General features: G+C 41.4%; 1 protein-coding gene across 1 annotated transcript in view; it reads left to right on the top strand.

Annotated features, from left to right (window-relative positions):
- The first annotated feature begins 9,358 nt into the window (after positions 1-9,358).
- The window catches only part of RICTOR (RPTOR independent companion of MTOR complex 2), an 83,386-nt gene continuing 75,645 nt past the window's right edge, over positions 9,359-17,099 (top strand). Inside the window, exons 1-2 of the mRNA XM_031051491.2 lie at positions 9,359-9,421; positions 9,578-9,625. Of these exons, the coding sequence (XP_030907351.1) occupies positions 9,373-9,421; positions 9,578-9,625 (97 nt within the window). The 5' untranslated portion in view covers positions 9,359-9,372. The remainder of the gene's footprint in view (positions 9,422-9,577; positions 9,626-17,099) is intronic.

The raw sequence follows: 17,099 nt of genomic DNA, 5'->3' as shown, positions 1-17,099 counted from the left end.
TGGATCCATTTTTTTCTCTGTTCTGAATAAAAATGTGCTTTTTGACAAGAAATGTGGGTGCACCGTTTTCTGCCAAAGTAGAACAACAGCTGAACAGTAACTTCTGAAAATTATCACCGAGCAGCTAGCAGAATGAAAACCAACTTTATTGGCAGCATAACTACGATATGGCATTTCTTTGTCAGTAATTACTATCCAAAAAGTGAAATGTAAGCAGAAAATCTTCCAAGCAGAAAAATCTATACTTAGGCAGTTTAATAAAGTCAGTATTTTAAGGGCTTCTCACCTGTAATTTATTTTGTTATCTGTTGAAGAACATCAAGAAAGAAAAGCAAAACTGTTCTCTCTGGTTATATTTCCCTCCCCAAACTCGGTCTGTAATCCTGGGGTATTTGGCTTTGCCTGCTAAAACATTCAGCAGTGAAAACATCAAAATATTGACATAAAAATTAGACTTCAGCATGAACACCACAGCTATGGTAAACAGAGATGTTTTCATCTGTGTTTTACCTCTATGCTGCACCAGTAAACAAGCTAGGCAAAACCAAAACTGGGAGTGCAATAAAGGCTTCTCTAATTCAGGAGCTTTAGAGCATTTCTCTGCTGTTAGCACAGGCTCTGGACTGCAGGAATGCAGCTGATCTCCTGTGCATTCCTGTGTAAGAGGTTTATATTCCTGATCCACATAATTGCAGATCCCTTGGCTACTTCTCCCACTGTAGTAACAAAACCCCTCTATGTGTGATCTTGTTGCAAAACCCACTTCAGCTCTGAAGATCAGTGCTTTAGTGAGGGAAGGAAACTCAGTGGAGGAGCCTAGATTCACTGTGACTTATACTATCCCTCACCACAACATACTTCATGACAGCTATAGGCGTAAACATGTTTGTGCATATACGTATGTGTATCTCTGGATGTGTATATTTTATGCCAAGTAAAACAACCTCTGAGGAAGCTAACAGACCTTTAGAAGGACTTCTGCACAGCAGCTCCAGACCATGTCACATGGGAAAGCTTTTGCAGGTAGCTTTTCTACAAAGTAAAGCACCCAAATGCTAGGAGGTGCAATAAATTAGTTTGTATTTGCAGTTTCCTCTCTGTCTCCTTGTGTGGATGTGTCTTTAACTGTGTGCACGGCCTATAATTACATGAGGGCTCAGTATTTTTTTCCACAGGATCCCCGCCTCATTTAGTGCTTGGGCTGGATGAAAATTAACAGAAAAGGCAGTTGTTCAGCCTTGCTTATACAGTTTCTGGACACTCCTCTATTTAGTGAAAATCTTCCCAAGCTCATGCTGCACCCAGATTAGTTTCTCATGGCATTCATCACAATGATATATCAGATTTCTTATGAACCGTAATGGATTTATCATGAGAGAGGAAAATATTGTATCCCTGTTTTCGGTGTATGAAAGGAAGGCACAAACGAAAAACAATTTGTGCCACATATCCATTAATTCTGGATATAAAAACGAACTGCTAAAGCTAAATTAATTATAATTTTTGTACTTTCCAAGATTAGGACTCTCAATATTTTCTATCTCTTTGCCTCTACTTGTGATTAAACACTATGTGTTTAAGAAGTATTAGCATCCCAAATGAGTATTTTTAATATACCATGTTCACCGTAATAAAAACAGGGCAAATAGGCGATACTGATTAAAAGTGAATTTAAGTAATAGTTTACATAACATTCTGAAACATAATGAAAACTGGCGACAAATTCTAGAATTGAGTGGTCTACACTGTCCCCTCCACTTACACCCAATCTGTGTATTGACAGCAAGTTTGTTGGCATGGTTTTGAGTCAGGTCTACGGCTTTTGCCAGAATTAAAACCTTCTGAGTATACGGTTTGGGGATATGCCAGGCTGAGACACCCAAACCAGTTCTGAAAGGATTAACTTATTTATCAGAAGCCATTCACTCAGGATTGCAGCTAAGCCTTCCAAGCCTGCCACCTTGACTACTTAGTCTGACAAAGAAACAAGGTAGGGGTGCAGCTGAAGGGTCACTCTAACCAGTTTCCATTACTGAAGCCAGCTGGAAGGTATCTCTGTGCCATGGCACAGAGTTAGCCACAGCACTGCAGAAAGACACTGCAGCATGTCATGGTGTTGTGCAGAACAGCTTCGTGGTAGCCCCAGGTCCCCTTCTCTGCCTGGGTGGAGCAAAATTGCAATGATCTCACAAAGCCTTTCTTCTCTGCCTTTCATTCTAGCTAGCTGGCTCCTGAACATACATAAAGTTTGTTAAATTATCTCCACTTGCCGCCTTCTAAAGCACTTTGAGAGGATTAAGTCGTTATTAAAAGTATAGAGTTTCTTGCTCAAGGCTTTTTATATTGTGGGCCTCATTGAAAAGAATATGGGAAACTGTTTATTTTCTTTCTTAACACACTGACACATAAACATTGCTTAAACTTAAAGCATTCACTGTTAGGCAGAAAGGAAGTATGCAAAACATCAACACAAATGTGAATGAAATGTGAATTAGATGGATACCAAGAGTTTTAAGAAACATTATATGATTTGCATTGCTTCATTAATATTGCCAAATCCTGCAGCTCAAGCATCATGAGACAGACAAAGAAAAGAAAAATCAGCACTGGCTTATTTTCCTGCCTTTTAATTCTTTTTTTGGCCCGATTCCTGATTTTCAAGGTCTTAGCAGGAAAAGCTGCCTGATCCCTCATTTGCGTGTGGGTGCGCTTCAGGTGGAAACATACACAAACCAGAGACACAGAAACCAGGACTCCCGTTCCCTTTTCTTGATGACAGAAGGGACACACTGCCAAGCTCCCTTGCCTTCTCCTGCACCTCATCTTCTCCCAGGTTCTCCTGCCCTGGACAATGCTGTCACACAGTTTCCATCTCATGCAGGTAAGACCAGTTTCTTCTTCTGTATTGATACAAAGACACCCTTATTTTTGTGTTTTCCTTGCCTCCTTTCACCACCTGAGAAGTGTACTCTTTGACTTGCTTTCTCAATTACTTCCTGTTCTGTATAATTATTCCACTTTTCCTTCAACCTCTGACCATGCTGTTCTGCCCTTTGCCTTTCTGCTTCCTTGTTCCTTTCTCTTCTCACCCTTTTAAACTGTTCCCCTACTTTCGAATTCCTGCCCCTGGCTCTTTCATTTTTATCCCAGTTTTAAAAGCTGCTCTGTTAAAATGCTCTTTTTTTGTGTGTGCAAGATTCCTAACTCTGTGGGTGACACCAGCAGAGGTTTTATGAGTCACCAACCACTGAGCAGACTTAGAATTCTTGTAGTTTGTGCTCTACACTGTTTATCCCATAGCATTTTAAATCAGACCAAACATACCTTACTTCTGCCCTCAGTATTTTGGGGAGGTTTTTTCAGTACTGAAGTTTGGATGATATATGTAAATAAATTTAGTTTACTTAATTTTATTTACAGTTTAAATTAATTAAAAATAAATTAAAAAGAAAAAAGAGAAAATTATGTATTTTCTAGCCCAACCCTTTTCTTTTTCTGCTCCTATATTCATAGACATTTACTTGTTACCAGCCATCTAAGGGACTAAAGCCTGTTCTAATGATATCCATTGACTGCTGAGCATCTCAGCTATCCAAATATTTCAGTATGGATACCATGATGTGTAACAGCATTGCTATTAAAATGTTAGCCAGCCCTTGTCAGCCCATGGCCAAGGAAAATATTAAAACTAAATTAAAAAAAAAAAAAGACCATGAAGACCTATAAAAAAGCAGCTTCTGCTGCCACACAGATTTGAATTCAATGGTGATAAATTATCCTTACATGCAGCTCAAGCACTATTGCTGGAACTTGTTTGGGCTGAAACACTTAACATCTGTGGTTTTTAAAGATTTTTTTCTTCAGGTCTAATTAATATGCCAACCATACCCAAAGTCAACACCTGTTGCTTTTCACAGATTCAATAGGATTACGCAGCGCAGAATGCTTGTGAACAATCTTAGATGAGAGGGAGCCTGTGTGTAAGGTTGCGCTAATTAACAATCTAGTTAGCAATCTGCCTAGTTAATCAGGAAGACGTGCTGCATCACTTGACATTCTGTTATTTTGCAGCTGGTTGTTGTTGCTTTAGTTTGACACTTATTGCTACTCTTCATACTTTTCTGACATGCGCTGTATGGTCGTTTTTTTAATTTCCTCCTTTTCTGGATACTGAAGGAATATTAACATTCCACCTAGTTGCAATCAGTACAGTTTTTCATTACTAGTTTATATTTCTAGCTGGAATTAAGGGTACTATATTAATGAATTAACTTAGATTATGCTGTTTTTCAAAATCACACCAATTACAGAAAAAAAACCCCAACACCTGAGATTAACATTTTATTAGGAATTGTTTTTTCTTTAGCCAAATCACATTGCTTTTGTGAGTTGTATTACTGATACTTGCAAAATTATCTACAGAATCTCCTTTTCCATAACAATATATACAGAAATACACATATCGAAAAGGCTTGCACAGGAAAATATTAGGAATATTCCACATCAGCCAGGAGCACAATCACATCCCAGAAAGCAAATTCAGTGGAAGCAGCCTCTCTGAGGAGCAAACTGCAAATTGTCCCTTACAGAAAAAGCTGATTGGTGAACATGAGACCAAAAGGGACAAATTAAAAAATCAACACATGGCTCAAAATTTCAACAAAAGATATTCAGCATCCACCTAGACCTCGTGGTTATGCACTAGGGTCCTCTTTGCTTCATTTATTCTCTGCAATGCCCAGCCTGAGCAATTTGGCAACTCACCCCACCCCCCGCCCTTGCCTATACCCATGCCCAGCTGAGGCACAATAGCTGCACCCATATTAATCACTTAGAGCAGTGCCAGGAAACAAACATCCCTGGGCACTGGACACTGATGGTCTTTCCTGTCACTCTGGCCAAACCAAAGAGTTTTGGCTCAGGACCAGTGTGACGCTGTGCAGAGCTGGCCCCGCATGTATTTACAGCATCTCCATGTCACCATGTCCTTTCCAAGCAACCCCGTGGGCCAGCTGGATTCCCAAGGGAGCAGATGGGTGTAAAATGCAATATCCATGCTTTCACATTGCCCTTGTGTTTCAAAATCACTGTCCTTCCTGATATTCCAAGGTCTGCTAGGTTTTCAATCAAGGTCTGGACATGCTCATATTTTCTTGGATCCTCTGGCAGGGTCCAGGGCAAAGAGCCACTGTTCCCAGAAGGCAGTTGATTTTATACACAGGGAGAAGGAGCTTTCCTATTTCTGCTCATTGCTGTATTATAGAGACACACAAAATAAACCTCAAGAATGTCTCATTAAAGGACTTTGATATATGTAGATCAAGCTGCAGCAGGAGCAGCAGGAAAACCTTTCCCCCCTTGTTTCCTTTCCTGAATCCTCTGAAGAATTTTTAATCTTTCAGCACAACCCTCTCCCTAGTTGATCCTAGTACTTTCCATTGCACAACAAGCTGAGCTGCAGCTGCACCCTCCCACAGACTGCTCTGTATCACTGGCTGGAGATGCAGGGTGCAGGCTCATACTTTTGTATACACACTGTGCAGCAACTGGTGGTCTGAGAATGCTTGTGCCAGGCATTGTGCAGGTCTGCTCTAGTGCCTCTGTGTCACTTAAGAGTGACCACTGGAAGTACAGAACTCCAAATAACTTAACTTGATATATTGCACTTTTGTCTAGATGCTAAAAAATGTGTGATAATCTGTATTTGATAGTCTCAGAATGTAGAACTTCTACAGTTCTGCTGTAGAAACTGCTAGTAGAAGCCCACTAGCACCTTTCTTTAGCTGACCCTGAGCTTGTATGTGTAGGACCTTGTACTTGTCATGGTTAAACTTCATAAGGTTGGCATCAACCCACCTCACAAGTGTGTCAAGGTCCCTCTAGATGGCATTCCTTCCCTCTGGTGTATCAACCGAACCACACAGCTTGGTGTCACTGGCAAACCTGCTGAGGGCACACTCAATCCCACTGTCCATGTCAGCGACAAAGATGTTGAAAAAAAATGGTCCAAACACCAATCCCTGAGGGACACCACTCGTTACTGGTCTCCAGCTGGACATTGAACTGCTGACCATAACACTTTGAGTGTGGCCATCCACCCAGATCTTTATCCACCGAGTGGTCCACCTGTCAAATTGATGTCTCTCCAATTTAGAGACAAGGATGTCATGCAGGACAGTGTCAAACACTTTGCACAAGTGAAGGTAGATGACGTCAACTGCTCTACCCCTGTCCATCAATTCCATAGCCCCATCATAGAAGGCCACCAAATTGGTCAGGCAGGATTTCCCCTTAGTGAAGCCATGCTGGCTGTCACCAAGCACCTTTCTCTTTTTCATGTGCCCTAGCATGCGTTCCAAGAGAATCTGCTCCCAGATTTTGCCAGGCACAGAGGTGAGACTGACTGGTCTGTAATTCCCTGGGTCATCTATCTTCCCCTTCTTGAAAATGGGGGTGATAGTTCCTTTTTTCCAGTCATCGGGAACTCCACCTGGCTGCCATGATTTTTCAAATATGATGGACAGTGGCTTTGCAACTTCATTTGGCAGCTCCTTCAGGACCCGCAAATGGAGGAGCTGGGGAATAAAGTTGTTAAGCCACTGCCCATCATATTTGAAAAATATAACGAAAGTCATATAAACTGCTTTCACACCATATCCCTGGCTTCAGGAGACCTACTTATATACATAAAGTAGTTATATTCACATAAAATTATAAACTAAGAAGTAAAATTTTACTAGTCTGATTCTCCATTTGGCAGTTAAAACATATGTTCTTTAATGTTATTTATTGTAAGTTTATTTATTGCAAGTCTCATTATTGCAATTTAGAGACTGAAAACCAAAAATAACGAATCAGAGGACCCCTTATGCTGGATCAACTGCAATTTGTGACACATATAAGCCATCAGAGCAGTGAACAAGTTAGTTTTCTCTTTGGTATTAATTTTCCCCTCTAAAATGACAAAATAGCTCCTCCCCCCCCCAACATTTCTCCCCTCCTGCATGCTCACAAGCAGCAGTGGCTGATGTAAACATGTAAAAAAAAATGATACATATGGAATCTTCACAGTTTTTTATTTAATCTTTTGTGATCCTTTCCCCACATTCTTGGGGGAACAAAACATGGAAAAAGTTCCAAAAATAGATCATTAAATGTCCTCTACTCTCACAGTGCGAGGAGTCCTCATACCAGCAATGACTATGACATTTTCAAGGCTGGATTTTCAAGGCTGGACACACTTTCAGCATGCTTTTTTTTTTCTTTTCTTTTTTTTCCCAGGAGCTCCCTTATATCTAAGTGATAGCTACAAGCTGTGTATACTTCGAATTTTCCATTTCACCACAACAAAAACTTAAAATTCCAGAGCCCAGAGAATTAGGATAAGTAAGGAAAATATTTCTTTTATTAAAAGGTGTCTACAGAAAGAAAGCTGCAAAACAGTACTCTGGAGTTTAAACCTTAGTCCTTTCTTACTCTCCCTTGTTGCAAGATATTCTGTTTCTTTTAAAATACATGGTGTCTCTTTGCATCTGTAAGGGAAGAACTAAGTGCTGAATAGCACTAGCCCTTAGCATGAGGGTCCAAAGCATTTTATATGCAGATTACAAGTTCAGATCCAGTGCAGAAATTTAGCAGCAGGGCAACACTTAGTGGTGCTTCAGAATTTATGTGAAATTAACCACTTCCAGCAGAATTTTTAATAAACAGGATACAATGTTACTATCATAAGCAACAGTTCATCTGACATTTTTCAGGAAGTCAAGGGTTCCCCAGACATGAAATTTTAAAGGACAGCCCTGAGGCATATTGATGAAGTTACTCAAGGAAGTTTCATTCACTTTGGTTGTGTTATGGATGGATGAGATTTTATTGTTTAGACCTCTTAATTTTCGGTAAACCTGGGGTTCCTCAGAATCATAATCTTTATATATAAAATCAAAATGTGAAAGTTGTTGAAAATTGCATTTTAAATTAAATATGCTTGACATGTTCCTATTAAAACAGGATTCTTGTATCTGCCACAAACTGATATGCCAGTTTTTACACTCTGGCTTTGTAAACTATCATTTTAACCTCCTAAATGAGTATTAGAGAAGTGCACCAATCCACATAAAAACTTATTTATAAATTTGAGTAATGCAGGACCTGAATTGAAGGATCTCGAGAGAGAAGGGAAAACTTAGTGTGGAAAATGATGAGTACAATGCAGGAAAACAATTACCTGAGCTTGTGAAGCTATTTTTATACAGCTGGCTACTTCTACACTTCAATTTTATTACTGCTTGCTGCTTTTGTCCCTGAGAATCTGGAAGTCTGTGTAAAAGAACTTGCCTTGTCTACTGAAGTCTCAGGACATGATGTAAGGTGCTACCTCCTCATTTAAACTTTTGCCTAAAAAGGGCAAGCACAAGTATATGTAAGCATACTGTTCCTTTTAGTGAGACTTCGAGTTCTGAGGGTTGCTTATTTTTTTCTTTTGCATATATACACGCTTTATTAAGTACGTTTAATAAATATCAAGGTAAGAAATAGATAAATGCTTCAGACTGCAGAGAGACCAACTCTGCATAAATCAAGAAAGCCGTGAGAAGACATTTCCCTGCTTTTAATTATTTCACACATTAAAAAGCAGAATGCAGGAAAAATCCTGTGTACAAAGCTAATGGTCATGCCGCATCCACGTGAATTACCATCTCATCACAAGGCAAGTGCAGCTTAGAAAGGGAAAACTAAGCGGGCAAACATCATATAAACAAAACCAAAGGGCAAAAAGTAATTTCACTTGACAGATCAAACCCTTCTGATGTGGTGACAGCACAGTGTATGTAGGAAGCCGGCTCCCAGCACAGCAAACTCTCCAGGACAAGGAGTTCGCCACGTCCTGTAGCACAGCGGGGAAACCCCCTCAGACCCCCTGAGCCTGTGGGGATTGAGCTGCCCGAGAAGCCCCGCAGCGAACCGCGGCACTGGCCGCAGCCCTCGGCACCGCGCGGCTCTGAGGCGGCTGCTGTTCCTCCCTCACCACGGAGGGTGCCATCCGGAGCCGCGGGAACCCTGGCACAAACAGAGCAGCCCACGACCGCCTCAGTGAGGCGGAGGGGCGGGAGCTCTCACCGGCCCTCCGGTGCTTGAACTCCCACATCGGCATCACCAGCGCCGTTACACCCCGGCAGAGGCCGCGGCTCAACCAGCACCGCCCGGGCCGGGCCGGGCCTGCCCTGCCTCGCCTCAGCCTGCCCTGCGTCGCGGCGGAAGAGAAGGAGGGAGGGGAGGAGCGGCGCGGGGGTGCCTGCCGTGGCGGCGGTTCCGTGGGTTGCTCCTCGCGAGAGCGGGCGAGGTTTCCGGTGTTGTGACTGCGGGGCCGTAAACATGGCGGTGAATCTCCGCGCCCGCTCGTTGAGGCACCTCCGCATCCGAGGTAAGGGGCCAGGGCAGGCGGCGGCCGCACGCTGTGCCCTGGCCGGCTCTAGTACCGCATTGCTGCCCAGCCGCACCCTCCTTTTTCTCCCGTTCTCCTCCTCCGACTCCCTCTTCTCCGTCAGCATAACGCGCTTCTCTCTCCCCGTCCCTGCAGGTCGGAACGACAGCGGCGAGGAGAACGTCTCCCTCGATCTCAGCCGAGGTACGGGCCGGGGCCGGCGGGGCGCGGAGGTACCGCCTGCCCCTCCCTGCGCGCCCGCGGCGGAGGGCTGGGGGAGCCGCCGGCGGCGGCGAGCGGCCTGGTGCTGCGGAGCGGCCGCGGGGGCCCGGAGGGCGGTGGGGGGAGGTGGAGCAGTAGCTGGGTGCCTGTGCCCACCACCGGTGGGCTGCCCGGCGACCTGTAGTGAGCGGCGCTGCCCGTAGGTGGAAGCCTCTGCTCAGCCCCTGCCGGGAGCTGTGGGGCAGTAGCGCTGGCCGTCCCTGGCCGCAGGCGAGCGGGACTCCTGCGTGGGGGCACCGGTTCTCCGGCCGCTCCTGAGGTTATTTCCAGAGAGGGCTGTGCTTGGTAAACGGAGCTGTATGTTTGCAGCTGCCGTACCGCAGCCGTCGGCCTCGCCGCCGGGACTCCCTCCGGCCGCCGGTTCGCTCGGTGGGTCGGGAGCTGCGGCCTGGGGGAGCACTTCTCCGGTGGGGCTGGACCTGCAGCCAAACCTTGTCGTAGACCCCTGCCTGTCCTATGATGGCTGGCCACCGTCCTTGATGTGAGCCGCTTGCAGTTAGAATAGAGGACACTTATCTCCCGTTTACTTGTTAAATTGTTCCCAACATCCTCTACTAATCTCAAATGTATGGGGAGGAACGAGGACACAGATAAGAGGAAGGAAGAAACAATAACATTTGCTACACACTAGCTGATTTCGTCTCAGGCAAATAGGAACTCATTCCCTACCCAAATATGTAGTTCATCTTGCCGTGCTGAGGGCCAGGGTAAGGGTTAGACCCTCTCAAGGAGCTGAATAAAATGCAGAAAATGAACTGGCCCACTAGAAGCAATGACCGTTCTTGGGGCAGATCTTTGGGGGAGGGAATAAATTTCATGGTTGTAGTATAACTGTTCTGCTTCAGGAGATGAGGGCTGCAGCTATCCTGAATAGGTCCATTTTATGGGGAAGTAGGCAGGGAAGTGATAGAATCAATGAGACGACTGTGAAATGTAAAGGAAGTACAAATATTAGAAGCATCAATCAAGTTTTCAGTTTAGTAAGAGGCTGTATCAGCAATTCCACCTCTACTTCTCTTTTCCCTCAGTATGATCAGTGTTTAGAATTTTTTTTATTAAGCAATTTTGTCATGGGGTGAAAGCTATCTCTCTGTGTGCGTACGTTTGCAAGTGCATTTTTGTTCCTGGGAAAAAGTGCTGAGGTTTTTTCAGTTTAAAGAAATAGGCTCTTATGCCTCCTCCCACCATGTATCCAAATGGACATGACTGTGCTAGTGAGACACTCTTTAAAATTAAAACAAGTGAAACTTTAGTCAACAAAATGTATGTCAAAGGTCTTAACAGTTCGAGCACATGACACAGTTATTAGTGTAAGCAGTGTTACCTGTTCATGAAATTTAAAGTATCAGGATTTTAATGAACAGTTTAGTAACTTTTTGCTGTTGTGTAGCATGATGAATTGTTTTAGTGTGGAAGAGCAATACACAGAATTTAAATTCTAGAGTGGTAATTTTTACATGTGCTCTGTTTGAAATGTTTTACTTGGAATTTGATATGTGACTATTATTATGGTCTTGATTTTTGCCATGAGGTGTTTTCAGCTGCCTACTGATTCCATGAGACAGTAGTAGTAGCAGTGCAACTTTTTTATACTATAGTATAAAATAGACATTCAGGTAAGATGCAAAATATTTTTTTAGTACAATGAAAAAAAAAGATGTTTTGCACTGTGTCTCTGTATAGCCCCTATTTAAAAATGTTGTGGTAGTTGCAACTGATTAAGAAACTGCTTTATATTTAGTTGTGAACCAGTTATAAAAAAAATCAGGGGTTTGGATTTCTGTGAGAGAAACCACGGTTGACTGATCAGTAGTCATATAGCTATCTAGGGTAGGTATTAATCTCATTTTAAGGAGAAAGCAAAAGTAAAAAGTTAAAAAGTCTCAGCAGGACATTAACTAACCTTGATCATAACTTGATTTCCACACTGAGCACAATGTTTTTTTTTTCCAGCTGTTGCAGTAGTTACATAAGTGATTAGTTTAAATATTTTAAATTGCTAGCCTCATTCTGTACTGATAATACACTGATTTGATTCACTGTGTTGAGTGGATCACACAGTTTTCCACAAGGCTCATGTTTTCTGTAACTTTAAAGAATATTCTAGTGGTTTTTTTTTTCCCCAGTCAGCTGAACTTTGTTTTGATTAACATGAAATATCTGATTTGGGCAAAGAAGAAAATCACCATAAACAGTGCCTCAGACATATGGTTCTAGTTATAGTGTCCTCTTTATTACAAACATGTGAAATTATGTTGGTATTGCCTTGTTTTAAACAGATTGCTATTAGTGATGGCTTGGCAAACATGACTTAGCGTACAAGTCAGACCTTTGCTAGTCCATACCTGTGGACTGTGTTCTAACTAACTACACTCTTTCCATGTAAGAGGCCAGTGCTGTTATTAAGAATTTCAGAACTAATAATAGATGTGGGGAGGATGTTAGCCCTGTTTGTGATGCTTTGGGTCCTACTTCTTCCTGGCTTTTTGTGCAGTAAGGTTGGGAGAATGCTTTGCTTCTTGTAGAGCTTATCTGTCTTTCTCTGCATGCTTTTTGTTTGCTCTTTCCTTTGCTGCTGTAGTTTGAGGGTTGCCCATGTTTTCCCAGGACTCACCATGTTTACCATAGCTTGCATAGTATGGTTTCACTCTTTAGAGCCTTCTTGATGCCCTGCCACTTTAAAAGTGGTGCATAATAATGCTTATGAAATGCATTTTATATGCATTGCATGTATATGTGTGTGCGAGCTCCTTTGTATAAGACTTTACTGGTTAAAGATTATAATGTAAAGTCTATGCATTGCTGTTCCTCATGGTTTTGGGGATTTTTTTCTCCTTGGTGTTTTTGGTTGTTGCTAGAGTTTTTTGTTTGTTTGAGGGTTTTTTGGTGGTGTTTTGGTTTTTGTTGTTTGTTTTGTGTTTGTATTTTGGGTTTGTTTTTTGTGTGTGTGTTTTTGTTTTGTTTTGGCTTTTTTGTTTTCCTTTGAAGTTATGGGCCACTCGGTCCAGGCTGTCCTCCATCTTTTAAGAGGTTTCTGATAAATCTGTCATTTTTTCAAAAGAAAATTCTTTTGGGACAGTAATTTTCTAAAGAAAATCAGTTTGCTGAAAGGATGATCGACTCTGGAAAAATTGTCCCCAGCACATGTTCTTCTGTTGATTACAAATTCCAGTTAATAACTGGGGTTTGGAGTGCTCAGGTTTTGGCCTTGTGTTATATTACCTGCTCAGAATAGAACAGAAGAGGAAAAGGAGGACAGACTTGCCACCCGTGCAACTCCCATTACAGTCATCTGGAAGGAATTAGCAGTGGGATGAGGCAGATTGGTTTAATTAGACTACTGAAATCAACCTCGTAACTTCTTAAGGCCAGAAAGGACAATTGGAGTTATCAACTAGGTTAGTGCATTCAGTAGGAGTTTTTGCATTGAGTCTGGTAATGGTTGTGTATGTAATCACTGTACAAGTATTACATGATTTTAGCATAATTCATCTTGGTTTCTGACTGTTTTACAGCTATTCCAAACCAAACTGCAGGAGTGTATATACCTTCCAAAGCTTTAGGCTCTGTAAAAGGCTTTGTAATCCACACATCATTTGCTGCTAAGTTCTTTTTTTGCCTTGGCGCCTGAATCTCCCTATTGGGTGACCATCATCTCTCACTTTGTTCTGATTTGCAGCACTTGTCTCTGGGTGAAGGCCTAAGTAGTTTAGAACTTGCGTAGTTGAAGAGCCATGTCTCACAGTGCTTTATCTGTAGTCAGGCTTCTTTAAATGTCCTTCCATCAAGGGATCCCATTTTTCTTGGATTGCTGTAGCTCTGAGCCTGCAGTGGCTGTTCAGAACTTTTCAGAAGCTTTAGAGGGATGCAAGAGTGCCAAGTGCTGATGGTCAGGTACTGTTCATGTCTCTGTCTTAATTTCCTCCTTCTTGGGGGGTAAGAGTCTTCGCTTTCTGGTACTGTACTTTTTAATTAACGTAAATGTACCTGTCTCCAACATCAGTACTTTAATTTATTATTCATAAACATGCATTATGAGATAGAGTTTAGATGTAGCAGCTCTTTTTGTATAGCCAGTTCTCTCTACTTTGTAAATGTCGAGTCTTCTGTCTACAACATGAGCCAGATATGAACAAAATAGTTGAGGCAACTGACTTTTTCTGCCTAAGAATGTGTTTCACAAAATTGGCTATTGTTCTCTGCAAAGTTACCATTTTCCTTCTTTGCCACTACTGTCCATCACTGCCTCCTATCATGTGGGTAAAAGTAAAAGATACAGAGTTCCATATAATTTGAGATCTGAACTGTATTATTTTTTGTACTGTGCTTTCATCACTTTAAACCATGTTGTATTTGATTCCATGTGCCCACATGGCAAAATGTAATGCATTGCATGCAGGGCAAACATTTCGGGATGCTATTTGCAGTTTACAGCCCACAAAAATGTCGGGCATTTTTAAGGGTTATTTGCGGGACAGTCAGAGAAGGCTAAGATGAATTTAGTTTCCAAATTGAGCTTGAGATTTGACCATGCTGTTAGCAGCTTCCTTTATCAATATGGAAGCAGGAAGAGACACTGCACACCTGTCTGGTACTGAGAGCCCCAAGTAGTGGGGGAGGGGAAAATCCCCACTCATTTTGGAGCAAGGCAGTGGGGAACTGGGGCATAAATGGTAACTTCCTTGGTTGCTCAAAGGCAGTTGTTCAATACTAATGGCAAGACTATTACAGGGAGCCTCTTGGGGTTTTTTTATGCTCTTGCAGTATGTGTTCTGGCTTGAAAAGGAAGGAGTGGGGCTCCAGCACACTGTCAAAACATTACCTTAAAAATACCCAAATAAACAAAAAGTGTGAGTACCTTTCACCCTGGCTTTGCAGTATGCCATCACTGTGATAAGTAACTGTAGCAGGATACTTGTGTTAGATCCACACAGAGAAATACCTAGTTTTTTTGCAATCGGTAACAAAAGCTGCAATAGGAGCAAGAAGGTAATTACTAGCATTTTTTCTTTTTTTTCCATTTTTTTCTGAGATACAGAAGAGCAGCTTGAAAACAGCTGGAGAGAGATCTTACTTGCCTTTCTGTCTGAGAAATGTTCTTCTGCATTATTCTTGCATATTGTTTTGTTCATATGAGAACAGTAGAAAGGAACTGATTGGTAATGTTGGCCTGCCAACTTTTTGGGTAACGTGTTACCTTTTGGTAGGTTAGAGAGGTACAGGTGCAGAGTTTATATACTCTGCAAAATGAAGCGTGCACTTAGCTTTCCTGTTTGTACTTGCCCTTTAGTTGACTATTGTTTTGGTGACTAGAGTGCACTGGCCTGGTTAGATTAATGATTCTTGTGCACCTTTGGCTTTGCTTCCTAAAGCATTACTACTTTTACAGTATTAAGACTTCAGAGCTAGTAAGATGGTGTGTGCTTAGAATATTTTCACTTTTTATTTCTTGATAACAGGAACAGTGTTTTTAATGAAGAACAAACTTAACAAAAGGCAACTTAAAAAACCTTATAACTTGCTTACCTAGTGTTAAGATATCCCTAGGAGCTTGGCACTACCATGTCTTTCAAGATCTACATTCATACCAGTCTGTAAAGTTTTTGTGTGCAGCATCTCTGGATTTGTTTTTGTGGGTGGGTTCTTTGTTTTTTTGCTTTTGTGGTGCAGAGTGCTCAACAAATGTCAGCCCTCATTCTGGAGGACAGAGAATAAAATGACTGTCCTAGTATCTTGTGGTTCCTATTTATATTTGACAAAATTATTCTGCCATTGGGATTGGTATAAATATCTTCTTAGGTGTTTAAGCTATGCTGTGTTTCCACAGCATTATAGTATTCTGCTTCCTACCCTGTCCCCCACACCCCACATGGTCATTTGAGTCTTATTAATTTTAGAAACTGTTGAAGTACCAATATCTCTAGTTCCTGCCTTCTTGATATGAATGTTTTAGTCTTTGTCATAAATGTTCCTAAGTTTTCTTTCTTCCTTCCCTCCTTTCCCTTCCACCCCACCCCCTTTTGAGATTAACACTATGCTTAGTTTCAGGATTTTTTTTTTTTGTCAGAGCCTATCCAGTGTAGATGCTGTGTAAAGAAACACACCCCTCATCATAATTACAGTAAATAAGGAAGCTATGTCAACGATGGCCTTCCCAGAAAGAAATGCATCACTTATTTGCTCAATCTCATGGCCTTCGTGCATACTTTACCAATTACCTATCAATCTCGTAAGTTTGCCCCTAATAACAGAGGAGAGATGCTCAACATCAGGTGGAGTTTTCCAGCTGAGGAAAAAAAGTTAAACAGTCAGTTATAATGAAAAACTGCTGTTTTCCAGCTGTTTATATCCATCCAAACCCAAATACTGCAGAAAAGAACAATGCCACAGTGTGGCTTGAGAATTGATGTTGAAATGTATGACTGACTAGTTCGGTGGAATGTACTGAAAAATGAGGTAAATTTTTTAATCTTAAATGCTAATAGAGATTTATGCCTGAGACTTTCTTATTTTGAAATAATAAATGACACGAGTCATCTACTTTAAAACCAGCTAGCTTCTTACAACTAAGGCATAAGCATGTGACTTGAGACTATGATAGCTACACAAAAGGTTAGATAAAATAAGAGGTTTGCTTTTCATTGCAACTGTTTTTAACTGCAGGCAGGTAGGCAGATGCTTATACCGTAGTGCAGATGAATTTGCACACTGAGCAGCACTCCTGTGATTACTTCTGATACAGAAGGGAAGGTGCCATAACACTGCTACACATGTGCTAACTGATATTTGACACATTGTTTTATTGGTTATATTTTATTCTAGTTTTCAAATCTGCAGCTTCAATGTATTTGTGCATAGTGGATTTTTTTTTATTTGCTAAGCACCTGTTATAGTGATGGAGAATTTGGATAGAATTAATTAAGAAAAAAGCAGGAGTTAGTAAAACCTCAGAGCATGATCAGTGAAGATCACCAGATCTTTATATCTTGTGAAGAGAAGGAATGCTGGTAAAGATGTATAAGAGAGAAATGGTTTGTTTTTTTTTTTTTAAGGCAAGTAAACAGGAAACAACAAAACAAAACTAGACAACCCTCCCCCAAAAATCCAACAAAACCAAAAAAACACCAAAACAATGAAACTAAGCTCAATGAACAAAACCCCCTACTTAAGAGTTGTATTTCTTAGCTGTGAGACTAAATTTTACTGTTAGCACATACTTCAAAGCTCTGTAGAACTCACATTCTTCTTTATATTCATCAGTGTAGCAAGTTCAACAGTGGCATGAATAGGCTTGGGTAACTAAATCTTATGAGGAAATCTCCCAAATTCTACAACAGTGATATCCTTGGAATGAACATTGTTCATTAATTAATTAGTCTGAGTAGTAGATTTTTTT

This window comes from Melopsittacus undulatus, chromosome Z, assembly GCF_012275295.1.
Source record: "Melopsittacus undulatus isolate bMelUnd1 chromosome Z, bMelUnd1.mat.Z, whole genome shotgun sequence".
Taxonomy (NCBI): Eukaryota; Metazoa; Chordata; class Aves; order Psittaciformes; family Psittaculidae; genus Melopsittacus; species Melopsittacus undulatus.
Note: the sequence above shows the minus strand (reverse complement) of the source record. Positions and strands in the feature narration are given on the sequence as shown.